The sequence below is a fragment of the Lontra canadensis genome, unplaced genomic scaffold (genome assembly GCF_010015895.1).
Source record: "Lontra canadensis isolate GAN:19392208 unplaced genomic scaffold, GSC_riverotter_1.0 scaffold63, whole genome shotgun sequence".
NCBI classification, from domain to species: Eukaryota; Metazoa; Chordata; class Mammalia; order Carnivora; family Mustelidae; genus Lontra; species Lontra canadensis.
Window position 1 is genome coordinate 7,762,596 of NW_022631057.1, and position 17,051 is coordinate 7,779,646.

The following is a 17,051-nucleotide window of genomic DNA, read 5'->3' on the forward strand; positions in this document are numbered from 1 at the left end:
AGTATTTCTGACCATCTCCCCAGAAGACTTTTTCTAGCAGCTCTACCTTGGCCCCATTGGAAAGGGACCCCAAGGGATGGCCGGGGTCAACAACGGGAAATGGCTGTTGGTGGCCAAGGGGCTAAGGGTCAGCTGCAGGGACCAGTTGCCAACACCTGGTTTCCATGGTTACCTGAGGACTATCATTTTGGGCTCAGAGGCAGGTGCAGTGGCTCCAGAGGATGGATTAGGGGACAGAAGGGGAGGCCTGTTTATCGGGGGGCACGGCAGGGGCTGGGGCTGCTTCGCCTCCCCCTACAGGTCCCCATGACTGGGCCAGAGGTTAAGGAAGGGCTCGGGCTGCTCAGCAGGAGAGAATGTGGCCAGAGGGAGGGCAAGGGGAGTCCAAGGGGCTGCAGGGAGAGAGATGAGACGGGAAAATGCCCTTTGGCTTCACAGCTTAAATTCCTCCTCAGCCTCTCTCTCTCCCCCAAGAGGCAAGGGGAATAGTATCCTGTAGGAAGGTCAAGGGAGATGCAGGAGAGCAGGAGAGGGGCCATACCCGAGGCCCACACCCTCTGTCCCCAGGGCAGTTGGCCCCGTCAGACCACAGCTTCCCTTCTGTGCTGTCCAGGCTGCCGGGGGGGGGGGCCGAGGGTCTGGGGGCCGTCCTCGGAAAGGCAGCTGGGGTGAGCTCAGCTGCGTGCTCCTAGGGTGGCCCGCGGGGTAACCGCCGCACGCTCCAGAACTTCACCGTCAGGTCGCTGGGGTGGAGGACAGAGAGGGACTGGTCAGCTCTTGAAGCGGGCCTGGCTGGCAACCCCCAAAGTAAAGCATGGGCCGGCTTCTCCAAACTCCCCACATGTGGTTGGGGCCCAGGGGCAAGCATCACCGAGGAGGAGGGCAGACTGCAGGGGCAGAGGGGTGGGTGCTGGGCAGAGGGAGAGGGCCTGGGGTCTCCAAGTCCCCAACAGAATTCTCCCTGTGGGTTTTCGTTGGTGTTGTTTTGTTTGGCCCAGGCCTGGGTTCTCCCCCTCTGCCTTCTGCCACCTGGCGCCCCTCTCCTGGGGTCTGCCCCGCTAGTCATGCTCGGAGGAGGGTGGGAGAAGAGCGGCAGGCGGGGCGTTCACTCCGGGCCAGGCAGGGTGTGAAGGGAGAGTAGGGAGGAGGAGTAAAACAATCTCATACCGTTGAGAAGCAGCTCAGACCGAAGTGGAGAAAGAGAGGGAAGAGGAAAGAGGGGCGAGTGACAGAGGAGGCGGGAGGGGAGGGTCAGGGCAGGGTGGTGGCTCGGCCCTTTATGGCCAGGACTCGGCGAGGAAGGCAGGGAGTGAGTCCGGGGACGTAATTCCACACCTTTACCCGGCAGTCACTGTTGGGGGAGAGAGGTAGAGAGGCAGAGAGAAGAGACAGGAGGAGATGGGGAGGGAGAGAGGGGAGAGAAGGGACATGGTCGGACATGAAGGAAAAAGACGAGACCCCTCTGAGGAGCTCCCCGGTGGGACAGAGGCCTGGGCATCCCCTGGATGGGGACCAGAGCTGGGGCAGGAGAGAGGCGGGTCTGGGGTAGGGGGGGACGGCAGACAGCTGCTCTGTGGTCTGACATACGTGGATGGGAGTAAAGACAGCCGGGGTGGGGGCTGCTGTGGGAGGGGTAGGAAAGGCTTGAAGACAAGTGGGTGAGTCCTGACCTGGGGCCCAGCACCTTCCTGCTCCCCTGCCCCTGGTGGGCACTCCTGGAGGGCTAGCAGAGGCTAGCGAGCACCATGGGGGTCTGCTCCGGGAACCGAGTCTGTTGGGACAGCCGCAGGGGCTCCGAGGCCCCCCATCTTGCCCTGCCCACACCAGGGAGAGGGGTGGGGAACGCACGCAGACCTCTCTGCCTGGCACCCACCTGGAAGCAGTGAAGATGTGCTTGGTGTTGGTGCAGATGGCATTGATGGGGCTGTCGTGGCCCCTGATCTCGCCAATGGGCGTGAAGTTGTCCACGTTCCAGACCTTGATGACGCCCGCACGGCAGGCGCTCAGCAGCATGGGGCGGCCCGGGACAAAGGCCAGGGCACACACCCAGTCCTTGTGTGCATTGGGGATTTGCTGCGGGAGGAGCAGAGCCAGTGAGGCTTGGAGGCAGTGTTGAGTGGGGAGAAGCCCGCAGAGTGGGAAGAAGCTGGCAGAGGACACTGCGGTCACCGGGCTCCCCTCTGCCTGTGGGGTCCCTGGCCAGGCAGGCTAGCAGCCCTGTCCAGGAGGTGGGCTGGGTGAGCCCACGCTGGGGATTGTAGGGGCCCCGAGATAGGTCCTTTGGCCTCCCACTCCAAGGCAAACTTAAGATCTGGCACTGGTGGAGAACCCTTCAGCCCTCTCAGGGGTAAACGCTCCAAGAAAGGGAACACAGTGAGTGGCTGAGCTTTCAAGTCAAACCTAGGGGCTAAGAGCAGCCCCTTTCTTAAAAGCAGCTGTACACGGGAGGGTAGAGGACAGGGAGGAGTAGAGGACAGGGGAGGCAGGGGAATGGACACAAAGGGAAAGAGCGTGGAGAACAGGCAGGCTGGGGGAGCTCTGGCCCAAGACCCTAGGTCCCCAAGGACCTGCCTGGACTGGGGAATGGCCTCACCCTAGCCCACCCCTCCCCTTTCGCCCACTGCACCTGAATGAGCTCCTGCTGCTCTAGGTCCCACTTCTTGATGCCATTATCCCGGGAGCCACTGAATAGGACATCTCCCTGGATGGCAAGACACTCGATACCGTCATAGTGTGGGGGTTCAAAGTTGTGCGTGGGACCAATGGTGCCCGTCACACACTCACCCAACTCGAACATCTGTGGGAAGAAAGACCGGTAGGGCACGCCAGGAGCACCCACCCAATCTCACACAGCACGGTGGTCCCCAGGAGCTGGCAGACCCAGTGGCCCTGGGGGAGAGGAGCTTCCCCAGCAGGAGAGGGCTGCTGGAGGGGCACCGCTTCTTATAGGGATAGAGGACACTGAAGGCTTGGGTCTTGACCCTTCCCAAGGGGACTGGGGCAGACTGGGTTAATAGGTGAATGCAGGGGGTGACCCCACAGCTCAACAAGCAGCTCTTATGGAGAAAGGTGGGTTTGGGGTGTGAACCTCCTTTTTGATTTCTTTTATTTTTAAATTAATATAATATTACTTGCCCTTGGAATAAAAACATGATCATACCAACCACCCTCTGCTTCCCAGTTTCTGACTGTGTACCCACGGTGTGCAATGACATAATTGGCGAGCAAACAAAATTAGTGTTGTTTGCTATCCTTTGTGTTCTGTTCGCATTTTCTTAGTTCAGTAGATGCACTACAGCCTGTTCCACAGCTTTTCCCTAACCGATGTGAGGCTATTCCAGCCTTAGACATCTGGGTCACTTTCAATTCCGCACCACTTACAAAATAGCGCTGCGTCTACTTTCTGCACACACCTCCTTGCCTCTTTGGGGTGATTTCTTCAGCATAAATCCCCAGCGGTCTCATTATTTTTCATGAGGGCTCGCAAGGCCCCAGAGGGAAGGGGTAGGGGAGGACAGGAGGAATGCGGAGAAGAATTCTCCCCACCACCACCCCCTGTCCCAGAGGGAGGCCTTCTCAGGTACCTTCACGTAGTGGTCCTTGGAGCCGGTCACCACCAGGTCATGCTGGCTGGCGGTCTGGGTGACGGTCAGGCACATCACAGGGCCGATGTGGCCAGTCAGCTTGCCAACCAGCTGGAACCTGTAATGGACAGAAGCCCGCCAGTTGGGGGGACACAGATCAGAGGGAACCCTGGCTTGTGGGGGCTGGTGGGGAGGTCTGCCCTGGAGTGAGTTGGTCCTGCCAGGGAACTGTCCCTCCCTCAATGCAAGACCAAGAACCTAGACATCAGCGGCCCGGTGTCCTGGGGGCCTCGGAGGACAAGGATCCCGTATCTCAGAGCAGAGACCCAAGCCCAGCAGCAGGTGGGAATAGAGCAGCACGGGGTTCTGCCAGCCCCAATGGGTGGTGCCCACAGTAAAGACCCAGGGGCCCTCCACGGCGTGCCCCACATCCCCCTGACCTGCTCAGCTCCCAGATGCGGACGGCGTTGCCCGAGGCAGCATACAGCATGGTGCCTGAGGGGCTGAGGGCGATCTGGTTGATCTGATGCTCCCCCTGAGCACTGGTGATGGCACGGGTGGATGCGGCGGCACAGGCGTCCCCAGAGGTCACCTGGCCAGAGGACCTGCCGCGAGCGAGGAAGGCAAGGTCAGAGATCAAAGTGGTCCATCCACACAGGCCAGGAAAGCTCTCAAACCTCACTCAGATCAGGCATAATACTACAGCTCTTCCAGGAAGCCTCCTCTGGCTGATGGAGGGGAGCCAAACTCCTCCTGGAAGTTTCTGGTCTGACGAGGGAGAGACCAAGGGTGGCAGCACCTCTCCGCAGCCAGCAGAAAAGTCCCTGTCCCTGAACGGGGCTTATGGAAGCCACTTAATCTCTCTGAGTCCCAGTTTCCTCCTCTGTAGAGAGAGGTGATTATACCCATTCCGTTTACACTGCTTCTTCAGTTTTGTTTTTTTTTTTTAAATAAAAGACTATTTTTTTAGAGCAGTTACAGGATCACAGCAAAACTAAAGGGGATGGTTTCCCCTATCGCCCTGCCCCCCACATGCACAGCCCCCACATCATCATCCCCAGCAGAGGGGGGCCTTTGTTACAGTGGTGAGCCCACCCTGACACAGCATCGTCACCGCGGGCCACAGGCGACACGAGGACGCGCTCATGCCGGACGCTCCGTGGGTCTGGACCAACGCGTGGTGACCCACATGCACCAGTACAGTCTCAGGGAGCTTCGCTGCCCTCGGAATCCCGTGTTTACTCTCTTTTAAGGATCAAGTTAAAGAACGGATAATGGCTTATAACGGCAGTGCCAGGACGAAGCACGGCTCCCGCTGGGACAGTTTGGTTCTGCAGGGGCCCTCGTCTCACTTCCGTCTTCCACATGTCCGTCAGCCTGAGACCGTCAGGGGCAGGGCTGAGAAAAGGCTTGGGTGGCCCACTGACGCAGACAGGTGGCCAGCGCGGTGGCGGTCAGCCAAAAGCCACCTGTGTCCCCACGCAGGTTCCCAGCTCCCCGTCTGGGTTCACAGGGGGATACCCAGCTCAGCCCAGGGCCTGGGAGGCTGAGATGGAGCCAAGCAGGCCAAAGGCTCACCCAGGCTGCTGCCCCAGACTCTGTCCCCCATCCCAGGGACCCCCACCTCATCCCTCAGAGTCAGGTCGAGTCCCCTAAGAGCCTCTGCACTCATGTGGCCGGACCGGGCTCTACTGAGTAGGTCACGTGGGCTGGGCATGGGTACCCAGCCCACCACCGAGGGCCAGCTCGGGGAGTACCTACGTGAGGGTCCGGATGCACTTGGCCGAGTCCCGGATGTCCCACACCTTGATGTAAGAGGCAGACACGGAGAACACAAGCCCGGAGTGGCTACAGTACTTGAGGGACACCACGTTGTTGGGGTGGCCCTTCAGGGCCGCAATCTCCTGGCCTGTGACCAAGTTCCACATCTTACAGCTGCGGTCTGTGGGAGGCAGGGAGAGAGCCACGGGGACAACAGATGCCAATCAGCAGGGGCCCATAACACACGCTCCCCCTCACAGGGGCTGTGGCGGGTGGGGGAGACAGTCCAGAGGCATCGAGGGGGAGGGGCCTCACGTCTGAGGGACAGGAAGATGCGCCCGGACCAGCTCGTGTGCTGCGTGTGTGTGCGGGAGAGACTCAGGAGAGGAGCTGGTCGGAGCTTCAGACCTGGGTTTCTCAAGCAAACTCCACAGACACCAGAGTTCTCTGCGTGTATTGCCAAGGTACCGGGGCTAAAATGAAATTCTTCAGCTTCTTCTGTCTGTTCCTACAACTGCTAATAGCTGACAAAATTAAGGAACAAGTGGCAAGCACCTTTGAGGGGGAGCATCTGGAATCAATCATCCACACCCAGAATGACAGTCAGCCCCCTCTCGCCCTGCAAATAAAGATATAGTTGTCTTTCCAGTAGCATGTCTACTGCAGAGCTGTCCTTTCTGCTGGTCAGATTTTTCTGATTTTGTTGCTGAGACTATGTAATCATGACTTTGAGGGGTCATAGGGATTTCTTAGCTGGAAGTGCTGGGGTAGACATCGGTGGAGGGTAGTAGTGTTGTGGGACTGGGATGAGCAGACAAGATGGGGAACCTGAAAAGACTTCCTGAAGTTTCTGAGGAAAGTTTGGAAGGAAGTGCTGGATGGAGACCAGGGTCAGCTATGAGGGAAGGCTTGGTTGGGGGTACCCAAGATGGAAAGCCGTAAGCCAAAGTAAGAGACATGAGACAAGGTAGTAGACAAGCTGAGCTCACATCCTCAACTCATGGGGGCTCTGGGATTTCATCTTCACAGCCCACTCTGGCACGGGAAGCAGGGATGGGTGAGACCCTAATCTTACTGGCCAATCTGGGTTCCACCCACCTTTGGATCCTGTGAACAGTAGCTCGTCTGTGGCGTCCAGGCAGAGGATGGGCCTGGTGTGGCCCTCGGCCATGGAGACACACTGCAGTGGGGCTGTCCTTGCACCCTTGGCTCCTCCAACGGGGGTGATGACGCCCCTTCCCAGGAGAGAGGGAGAAAGGGTGCACCTGTCAGCCAGGGAGACTGAGGCCAGGCTGAGCAAGGTATGCCAGTAAGAGGGGGACAGAACCGACAGGGGACTAGGGCAGATGAAGGCAACCCTTGAGACTCAAGCTCAATGCCGTTGATGTCTGAGAGCTGGGGACAGCCTGTGGGGGCAGGGAGGGCTGGTCTGTACGAGAACCTGTCAGTCACCGCCCTGAGCACATCCAGGGGAGCGAGCCGTGGGCAGGAAGGAGGAGACATGGACACTGCCCAGGGGGAGCTCCCGTCTGATGCCTGCCTGACCCAGATCCCGAGGCCTAAATGTGCGCAGGCCCCAGAGGCCCGAGGGCTAGAAAGGGGCCGCACGTTACTTCAGTTAACCCAGGGTGCAGCGAGGGGTGCGGGGTGCGGTGGTGCTTAGGCTGTCCACCTCCCAGCACCTCGGTGGTGCCGGGACAGCCCTCTGTCAGCAACTTCTTCCGCGGCCGGCCCCTCCCAAGCAGAGACACATACCCTCCCACCCACCCTCCAGCCCCTTTGGGACCTGCAGAGTCAGATCTGTGACTGTCACTTACAAAGGCCAAAATCCCTCTAGGGGGCCCCAGCTCAGCTCTGAGTTAGGGATGTCCAGGGTCCCTGGGGAATGCACCTGGGGAAGCAGCGCCTCACTTCCCATCCACAGTCTGGGAGGGAGCACGAGCACCCCCTCGGCAGGCGGGAGCATTTTGCTAAAAGCCAGCCTCCTGGAGGTTCTGGAGAGTGATCTTTTCTGAGTGAGCGTCTTTGGGAATGAGGCCCTAGCCGAATTATATGCAGGTCTGAAAATATGTTCTAGTTCCTTCCCAAAGACAATGCTGTTCCTCCCAGTGATGCTATGTGGCCCATGGTCTGCTAAAATGAGCCGTGTTCCAGCCATAGTGCCTTTCACGGCCCCCATAGACACGGCCACGCCCCCTGCGAGGACGGCAGTCAGAGGCCAGCTGCCAGACAGGTGTCACAAGTGACCAGCCCCCAAGCTGGCCCAGCTCCCTGCTTTCAACCCTGGTTTGGGCCCAGCTGTGTGGCTGTGTAAAGAGCCCAGACCGTTGTGGGTAGTATGTCACCAGGATAACCCTCGTCACTGAGAGAGGCTGGGAGGCTTGCTAGCTTCTGGTCATGGCAAAGCCTTGCCCCCCGCAGGCAGGCTTGCAGGCCAGGAGGCGCGGTGAGCAGGGGGCGCTCTGGGCGAGCTGGAGGGAGCTCAGAGCCTAGTGCTGACCATCGGCCCGTCAGGAGCTCAGGCCCACCAGGTCCCAGGAAGTGCTCCTTGTTGTGTGGTGCTATGCTGGGGGGGCTGGGGAAACTGTCCCCTGGTCACCCCAAAAGCTGGGAAGGGAGGAGGTCTCCTGGCAGTCCTGGGCCATGTGCCAGGAGGTGTGGGCAGCAGGCTCCCTTCGTGCTCCTCTCAGAGGAGCTGAAAAGCACACCTCATCGGGCACAAGCTGAGCAAATCACAGGGATGCTGGAGACAGCCACCAATACCCGGCCAGCTGGGCCCTGCAGGCCCCAGAGCTGTCTGCACCCCTGCCCTTCCCCCAAGCCCTCAGCAGCACTCAGTCCCAGCCCCGGCCCACCCCAGGCTCCCAGGCTTTCCCCGTGCCTGCCCAGGAGACAAGGAGAGAACAGCGCCTGTGGCAAGCAAATATGCCCCCCTCCCCAAGCCCCCAGCTCCAGCCGGGCCTGGCCAGTATGAGGCCATGCAGAGACCCTGAGAGGGAGGAACCACGGGTGGAGGGGGGGAGGGGGGAGGCAGGCCAGGGAGGAGGGCTGCATGCTGAGGACTGGGGTGTGCAGGCGGGAGGGCGGTGCGGCAAAAGGCAGAGAGGGGAGAGTAAAGAGTGAGAGCTGGGGAGCCAACACGGGAGACATTCTGTGTGTACCTCAGGACCTCCGACAAAGAGGAGTCGCTGTCATCAGACCTGGGGAGGGCAGAAAATTAGCTGGATTAGGGGAGAGAGGAAAACACACGAAGGGATGGCAGAGGCAGCAGCAGCGTGGGGGGGTCAGAGGGCGGGTTATGCTCTTCAAGGGCAGCGGGGAGAGGCAGGGGTCAGGGCACTAAGGGACAGCAGGAGAGGAGGTGGGGAGGGGTGGGCCGCCGGGGGCGGGGTCCCTCTGCTACCAGGGCAGGAGTGAGGAGGGGACCATGGGAGCTGTGGGAGTGCCAGCCCCACACTCTGGAGAGACATCTTGTGGGCCATTTGCTGGTTCCAAGCCCCTGGCTGCCCCATTGTACGAGCTAGGGACTCTCTGCCTTGCCCCAGCAAAGCTCCTCCATGCCTGAGGCCAGACGAAGCCATGCTTGCTGCTACCTCTCCCTGGGAGCTGGCCTCTTGCAGCGATTCTTCAGGGACTTACTAATTCACAAAGCCCACTGCCCCAGCGAACCCACTGGGGCTATACCTAGGAGCCGGGCCTGCACCACACATGGGCCCCAAGACCTGGCCCACCGGATAGGACCAAGGTCTGCAAGACCACCAGGCTGGAAGGGCCCGAGTCCCACGTCAGTGCTTCTGGAAAAGGGGCCCGTTGATTGCAAACGTGTGGTGGAGAGGCGGCGCCCCGGCTGGTGTGGTCCAGGTTTGGTACCTGCCTCCTAAAATGGGAACTGAGCCAAGGCGGGTCTGGGGAAGGAGCAGTATTTTGACCCAACAAGGGGTTTTCTGTGGGGAAGGGCTGATGTCAGGTGCCAGGTGCAGGAACTAGCACTCTCTAGCCTGGGCTCCCCGGAACAACAGCACTGCGCCCCTCCTCCCTGCCAGGCTGGAGAAGCTTTTAGGGAGCCAAGAGAGGAGCCCTCTCAGAGGCTTTAGAGATGGGAGAAGCCAGAGGGGGGTCCAGAGTGTAGGGAGCATGGAGAGGGGCACACGAAGGCTAGGATCCCCCCCAACCCAGAGCAGAGTCCCACGGTTTGGAACATATGATGGAGCATGTCAGAAGCCCTGGGTTCTGGGGGCGCCTGGCTGGCTCAGTTGGTTGGGCGACTGTCTTCAGCTCAGGTCATGATCCTGGAGTCCCGGGATCAAGTCCTGCATTGGGCTCTCTGCTCAGCAGGGAGTCTGCTTCTCCCGATGACCTCTCTCCTCTCATTCTCTCTCTCTCTTTCCCTCTCAAATACATAAGTAAAATCTTAAAAAAAAAAAAAAAAAAAGAAAGAAAGAAAAAAGCAGCAGCAGCAGCCCCGGGGTCTGGGCCCAAGTCCTCCACTCTCTACATGAATATCCTCAGGCCTCTCTAAGCCTCGTTTCCTTTTCTGTGAAACAGGGAAAACAGTTCTCATGGCTGATCTGTGGTCCACATGAATCACACATATGAAAACCCCCTAAATGCGGGACCACCCTTCGCCCCGGCCGTATTTGCCAGAGTCCCAGTGGCCCCACTGGAGCTGTATTTATAGCTGGGCTAAACCTGCCACAGGAAGGCAATTGGGGGTCCCTTTCCGCAGGGACAGAAGGGCCCCTGGGCCTCGTCTGAGCATGGGCAGCAGGGAGGGAGTGGCTGAAGTTCAAGAAAGGGGCTTTAGCAAGCGTCAGCGGAGGAGGACTCAAGGCGCAGTGAGTGAGTCCCCACAGGGGGTCGGATCTGCACGCACAGCCCCACCTGACTGCCCCCCATCCCCGTGGCCTCCGTCTTGCCCTCTCCTGAGGTCACAGCATGCTGGGGGAAAGGAAGGGTCCGCGGTTAGAACAGAAAGGGCGGAGATGCCCAGAGGAGCTCCAGAGCCTCATCTCTTGGAGGGGCTGGGACAGCATGGTCAGGGGCTGCCCGGCTGCCCCGGACCCGCCTGCGGCAAGGACCAGCCCACCTCCTCCGCACCTTCCCCGGCCTGCCCTGGCTCTTACTTGTCCAATGCTGAGCCTTGGCTCTGATTACTGGTGAGACGAGAGAAGACGTTCCGGTCATTGCGGGGCCGAGTAGGAGGGGACGAGGGGGGCGTGAATCCCACATCCGTGGACCTGGGGAGCGGGGACAGAGCGGCATCTGTCAGTGAGCACAGCCCTGGCCCACAGCTTCCAGCACCACCTTCTATCCGGTTTGGAAGGACCGCAGGGCAGGGCTGGCTGTGCAGTGATCCCAGAGCCCAGCAGACAGCCTGTCATCATTATTCATGGATGCCATGCTTGGGAATTCACCTGCTCATTACAGTGTATTAGTGACTCCAAATGAGCCCTCGCACTGCTGTGGGGGTCATTCCCAGACATCAAGCAGAGCAGCAAAAAATTCAAGTCCCCACATGTTCCCAGTGGAGGTCAAATGAGGCGCTTCTCTGCCTGCCTGTGGCCTTTCCTGTGATCTATTTAGGGCCATGTTTTTTGCATTTTTGTGCTTTTCGTTGGTGATTCATGGTTTAAAACACCCCCAAAGCATAGTGCCGACAGGCTGCCTGACACGTGTCTAAGCACAGGCAGGCTGTGCTGTGTCTTACGGAGAAAATACACATGTTACACAAGCTTCATTCAGGGGGAGTTACGATGCTTTTGGTTACAAGTTCAATGTTAAGGAACCAACAATATGTATTAATTAAGCTGCCTTTAAACAGAAACACACATGAAGCAAAGGTCTGTGTTGATTGGCTGATGAAATATTGTGACCAGAAGCTGTCAGGAACCCAACCCCGCATTTCCCCAAGAGCAGAGGCTGACTCAGTGTTCACGGTGCTTGGAAGAACTTAAGTGAATCGAGGGGCATACGGAGGATTCACCCTGTCGTCAGGGGAGAGTCGAAGACCACTGCTCTGCCCCATTCCAGCAGCGGAACATCCCTCTCTTTGGAAAGTTGTCATCAGCTTTGGTCTAAACCCTCCCTTCCTTTGAAGAGTCTTCATGAGTTCGGCCTAAGTCCCTTGGACTGCCACCTAAGTGTGTTCTCGGAATGCATAGGTGAAGGGAAGGTTACCACCCATCCACCTACCTGCCAAAGGCCCCACCACAAGCCACCGGCATGGGCATCTGCTCAGGCTTTGGACAGACGGGAAGGCTGGGAGCCTGAGCAAGTGCTCTGGTCACCTACCAGGTCGGGTGGCAAGAGATCATCTTGATCCCCTGCTCTGCTACTACCTAGTTGTGGGACCTGGAGAAAGCCATCAGACCTCTCCAAAAATCAGTGCATGGACCAGACGACCCTAGGAGGCAGGTGATCTGGAGATCACCTGGTGACCTGTAGAAGCTCTGCGGGTCCCAGACCAATTAGAGACTTGTCCACTGTTTTTGCAATCATCTCCCGGTTTTTCTTTAAACATCTACACGACCCTCACATGACAAGACCTTAGAAAGCTCACGTGAGACCTCAGCATGACAAGACCTTAGAAAGGGCTGAGACCTCCCAAGGAGCCCGGTCATGAAAAGGAGCTGAAGCACATCAGGACAATGACTGCAGAGCCACCAATATTGAGCCCGCATCAGCCAACTGGCAGCGGGCTTAGCCGTCCGATTCAAGGTGCTTATGGAGATTATGTTTGCTAAGCCCACGCCTGGTAGGATGGGGAAGGGACCATTAGGGGCAGCGGAATGACTTAGTGAGATTGGCCCAGATTCAAGTATGCATAACGACCTCCAGAGTAGACCATCACAGTGACTCACGCACCCCGCAACGGCGGGGACTCTGGTGCAGGTTCGGAAACGTGCTCTCACCTAATGGGCTGCCCTCGGTCATACGACTTCCTTCGGGTCAGAGGGGATGTCTCCGTGCCTCGAGACTGCCGGGGGCTAGAACAGAAGGGTCCCGTGAGACCCAGACCTGACTCCTTGCCCACCCTGCTGACCCATACCCCTGGCTCCCCTCCTTACAAAGTACTGCCTCTGCTGGGCAGGCTGATGGTGCGCGAGACCTTGTCCCGGTAGTATGGGTCTCGGACGGAGAGGCCGACTCCGTCCTCTTTGATCTCAACAAGGGAGGCCAGGGACTTGGTGATGTTCTTGGTGGAGCTATCCAGCGGGGGACCCAGGCACTCAGCTGACACAGCCTTCATTTGAGCAGACAGTTTGGGCTCACCCTGGGAATGGAAGGACTGGGGTGAACCAACTTGCCCAAACATAAAGGGGGGCTGGGAGAATTCTAACGAAGGAAATAATGCCTCTTGGCCTACGGTAGAACCACCAATGGAAGAGCCAGGTGAGTAGTACCCAGAGACCCTCTCTCAAGGCTTCTAGAGAAGCCAAAGCACTAAATGGGTTTTATGGCCCTTATCCAGACTCTGCACATACAGAATGCCCAGGATGACCTCTTTGCTCGTTACCACTGAATCAGCTTATCCAAAAAACTATGCACAATTCATTGTTCCCTGTATGCAGCTCCTCCTTCTCTGTTTAATAAATCCTGTTTCTTAGTTCAGACTAGTAACTGATCCCTCGTTGGTGGGTGCTGACTCCCATACTGTTGAATCAGTAATCTGCATGGAGAATAACTGAAGGTCTAGACTTAGTCTTTGACCCAGAGCATGAGGCAGAGTCTTAGGCAGGAATGGGGAGATTTTTGAAAGCAGGGCCTCTGGCTCCGGTGACATCACTGGGCAGTGACTCCAGCCACTTCTCCCACCTTCCACCCACCTCAAAAAGAATGGGTTGTAACCAGTTACACATCTGGGGACCTCCCAATTCCTCCCAGCTGGAGGCAATACTGAGTCAGGGCTGGGGGGTGAGGGCAGAGCCACAGGAAGGGGGAGACCAGGCCCTGAGGCAGTGGCGCTCACCTTGAACTTGAAATCATCATGGCTGGTGGAACCTTTCATGGTGAATGACTGGGAGAAGCTAAGGAAGAAGCAGAGGGAGTTCAGGCTCCTGAGAGCCTACACACTGGCTCTCTAAGCCTTAGGCCCTGGGTTCCAAAGAGCCCCCAAATAGGCCTAGCCCTGGGACCCTATGGCAACCTGCCCCCCAACCAGACCCAGGTTCATGCTGTGAGCCAACCGCTCCCTCCCAACTTAGAAACTCACCTCCCCTCAGAGAACTCAGAGATTTCCTCATCCGTGCTGGCGTAGCCGTTCTCTGTGGGAGGAGAGGAGGGTTGAGAGGCCCCAACAGAGTGAGGGGAGGGGGGATGGCCTCCCTCCCATATCTCATCCACTGGCATCAGACTGGGGCTCGTGAGGGAGTTCTGGGGGCGGTGAGGGTCACCCCTGGGGGTTCGAGCTAGGCCGCACTGGGAAAATGCCGGAGCTTCGAGGCCTCGCCCACAGCCGCCGTACCCTGTTGCACGTTGTTGATGAGGGCCTGCAGCTCGGGGTGCGCCTCCGCCTTCTCTCGCAGGGCATCCAGGAGCAGATGGTTCTGAGAGGAGCCTGCTATGTCGGTCTGCCTCAGCCGCCCCTCCAGCAGCCGGATCTGGGCCTCCTTCTGTGCCACTTGCAGCCCCTGCGGGCAGGGAGATAGGCCTGTGTTTACCCTCCCCCGCCTGGAATCCTGGGGACCCTCATCACCACCCTCACACAATGTGCTCCCAAGACACCATGGGGGGTGCCCTGCCCCGACATCAGCCCCGTGCCTGCCCCGGAGTCGGACTAACTCCCCGACATCACCCGTGTGCCTGCCCCAGACCAGAGACGCACCACTCCCCTCCTTAACTTTACTCACATCCACAGGTTGGTGGAGGTTGCCTTAGGCTACACTTCCTTGTTATGGGCTGAACTATGTCCCCACCCTCCCACATTCCTATGTTGACCCTCTAACCCCCAGTACCCCGGCACGTGACTATATTTGGAGACAGCGTCTTGAGAGAGGTAATTATGTTAAAATGGGGTTCTTAGAGTGGGCCCCAATCCCCTATCACCGGTGGCCCTAGAAGAAGTCAGGACGCAGGCACACACAGAGGGAACACAGCATGAAGCGGGAAGGGAGTCCTTTTACAAGCCAAGGAGAAAGGCCTCAGAGGCAACTAGTCCTGCTGGCGCCCTTAACTGTGGACTTCCAGCTCAGAACCGAGAAAATCAGTCTGTGCGTTTGGTGCCCCGGTCTGTGGTACTTCATCAAGCAGCCCCCCAGGAACTCAGTCCCCTGTAACCTGGAGGAGAGCTGGGAGCTTCCCGCAGACAGGGGACGTCTCCCCGGCCCCTCGCCAGAGTTACGCGGCGTGGATACTGGGCGGTGTCTGTCCTCAAAGACCACAGGCCCCAGCAGGAAGGTGGCCCATCCTCCAGCCAGCTCTCTGTCGGGGACAGAGCCCATCTGATGGGAACGGGGGCTTTCTGCTTCCCGCTGCCCCAGCCCTGGTATACAAACTTCTCCCAACACACCCGAGCCCTGCTGGGGACGCGCCTCGACCAGACATGAGGGTCACTTCTAAGGGAGGGCCTGCTTTGTGACCGGCATTGTGCCAAGCCCCAAGCACGTGTCACCTTGTGAAAGGCACACAGCAAACGAGGAGCTTGGTGCTGTCCTCGCCCCAGTTTTAGAGCTTGGGAATCAGAGGCTGGGAGTGAAGCAGCTTGCTCTAGCCTGTAAGTGATGGGTCAGGATCCAGGCCTGTGTACCGCCCCACAAGGGGGAGATGACAGAGATGCTGTGACTGCAGCTCCCACGCCGCCCCACCCTGCCCAGGAGAGCCGCTGGCCCACCTTGTCGATGGATGCCTTGAGGAAGTTGTCCAGCAGGAGGCGGGCTTCGGCCAGGGAGCAGGAGCTGATGACCACGGATGTGTCTGTGGAGTCCAGCTCCTCCTAAGATGGAGAGGCAGAGACCCCCTGTCACCGAGACTGCCCCCAACCCCCCGTGTCTCTCCGGCCTCTTCCCCGGCCACCGGTCCAGGCCCCGTGGGCACCTTGGTCTCCTCCAGCTGCACGATGGTGGCCTGGCAGTCGGTGATGCTGTCGTTGATATAGTCGATGTTGGCCGCCAGCACCTCGATCTCCTCCGCCAGCTCCTGCAGGCCCTTCTCCTCCTCCGGGCTCTCAGCCTGCAGCCGTTCCCGCTTCCTCCGCAGCGCCTCCTGCAGGAGGAACAGCTCCTCCCTTTTCTGCAGGGAGGGTGATGGAAAAGCTTCAGGTTCGCTGCTGCCCAGCTCCGCCCACTGTTCCCTTCAGGCCGGGTCCCTGGGTGCCCCCTGCACCTCTGGATTCCAAAGCAGGCACAAGGAGTGGGTGGAAAGGGGATGAGGCAGTCTGATGAGCCAGAGCCATCAGAAGTGGCAGAGGAGGGGAGATGGGAAGGAAGCAGAGGCAGGAGCCCCGGGACCCCTGTGCTCAGACCCACCTTGATGAGCCGCTCCATGTCAGCCTCTAGGTTGACAATGGTCATCCTCTGCATGACGATGTCAATAATCCTCCGTTCCAGGGACTGCCACTTGAGCCTTGCAGCCTTACTGAAGCTCTGGCTGGCCCCCTTCTTCTGGAACTTCTTTCTGGGAGACAGATGCAAAGGGAATTGGTTGGGAGGACTCCCTTTTATAAAGTTTTCTTTCTCTTTCAGGTTTTCTGTATGTATTTGGTCATTTAACACTGTTAATAACATGTTCTTTTGGGGGGAAAATGCATTTTTAAAATCATCTTGTTGTATTTTATCATTTTTTTTCAGCATAACAAGTGTACTCTTTAATCCCTATTCCTTATTTCCCCAACACCCTACCCACCTGGTTAGGAGCACACTCAAGCTCTGTAACTCCACGGGCACCCCTGCACCCCCCAGCCCCATAGCTGACATCCGTGGGGACCCATCACAGGACCCCATGTCCGCCAGGCTCGCCTCCCCCTGGCCCTGACCGTCCGCCTCACCTAGCAGGGCGGGTGCCGTTGACAGCAGATGCAGGGTGGTCCCCCGAGAAGTGGTTGATTTGGCGGTTCCACTGGCGCACGATGCTGGAGACGGATCGGGCCCCTGATTCAGCCTCAGATGATGTGGTGCTGGCTGACACCTCAGCCCCCGAGTCCAGCATGGGAGGCTTCGGTCCCGCACGCCCCGCCACCCGCTCGGACATGGGCTTGGCCAGGCGCCTCAGTGCAGAAACCTGGGGCAGAGAAGAGAGGAACCCAGTGAGGGGGGCGTGGCTCTGGACTGGGGGTTGCCGGATAGGATGAATCCAGGGGGAGGCTCTGTCCTTGCCTGAGCTGGGGACTGAGAGACAGCCAAGGGCTCTCTGATGTGAAACGAACACGAGAGACTTCTACCTTTCTCATTAAGGTCTGAGGCCTCTGGGACCCGAGCCTGCAGCCTACCTTCATGCCTCAGCCCTCTTGTTGAGTAAGGCCCTTGTGACGGGCCTCATGTGGGCTCTGCTCCCCTGTGTGTGCTGAGTGACAAGGGAGAGCCAGAGCCACCAGTGGGATTGTCCGCTCCCGACTCCAGAAGAACTCAGGAGAAAGGGAGCCACGTCTTGCTCACCTCCTGGGTTTTCCGCCTCAGGACAATTTCCTGCTGCCGCTTCTGGGACTCGAGCGCTCGGATCTGAAACTATGGGTGAGGGAAGGGAGTTGGCGTCCACACTTAGGCCTCACGGCCT

The 17,051-nt window shown here is 58.6% G+C and overlaps 1 protein-coding gene across 4 annotated transcripts in view; it reads right to left on the reverse strand.

Moving 5' to 3' along the window:
• Positions 1–425: 425 nt before the first annotated feature.
• Positions 426–17,051, reverse strand: part of KIF21B (kinesin family member 21B) — a 44,078-nt gene continuing 27,452 nt past the window's right edge. The window contains exons 17-36 of one of the 4 annotated variants that reach the window (XR_004385103.1): positions 16,934–17,002; positions 16,327–16,559; positions 15,809–15,956; positions 15,378–15,572; positions 15,175–15,276; positions 13,810–13,975; positions 13,558–13,609; positions 13,315–13,372; positions 12,413–12,618; positions 12,257–12,331; positions 10,469–10,582; positions 8,507–8,545; positions 6,444–6,580; positions 5,346–5,526; positions 4,025–4,189; positions 3,585–3,702; positions 2,627–2,797; positions 1,874–2,073; positions 1,168–1,351; positions 426–743 (exon numbers count right to left, since the gene is read on the reverse strand). Coding sequence is in view for 2 of the 4 variants with exons in the window: in XM_032878226.1 (XP_032734117.1) it covers positions 689–743; positions 1,874–2,073; positions 2,627–2,797; positions 3,585–3,702; positions 4,025–4,189; positions 5,346–5,526; positions 6,444–6,580; positions 8,507–8,545; positions 10,469–10,582; positions 12,257–12,331; positions 12,413–12,618; positions 13,315–13,372; positions 13,558–13,609; positions 13,810–13,975; positions 15,175–15,276; positions 15,378–15,572; positions 15,809–15,956; positions 16,327–16,559; positions 16,934–17,002 (2,484 nt within the window). In the remaining 2 variants the exon portion in view is untranslated. The remainder of the gene's footprint in view (positions 744–1,167; positions 1,352–1,873; positions 2,074–2,626; positions 2,798–3,584; positions 3,703–4,024; positions 4,190–5,345; positions 5,527–6,443; positions 6,581–8,506; positions 8,546–10,468; positions 10,583–12,256; positions 12,332–12,412; positions 12,619–13,314; positions 13,373–13,557; positions 13,610–13,809; positions 13,976–15,174; positions 15,277–15,377; positions 15,573–15,808; positions 15,957–16,326; positions 16,560–16,933; positions 17,003–17,051) is intronic. The other 3 variants (XR_004385104.1, XM_032878226.1, XM_032878227.1) reach the window with 3 other exon arrangements.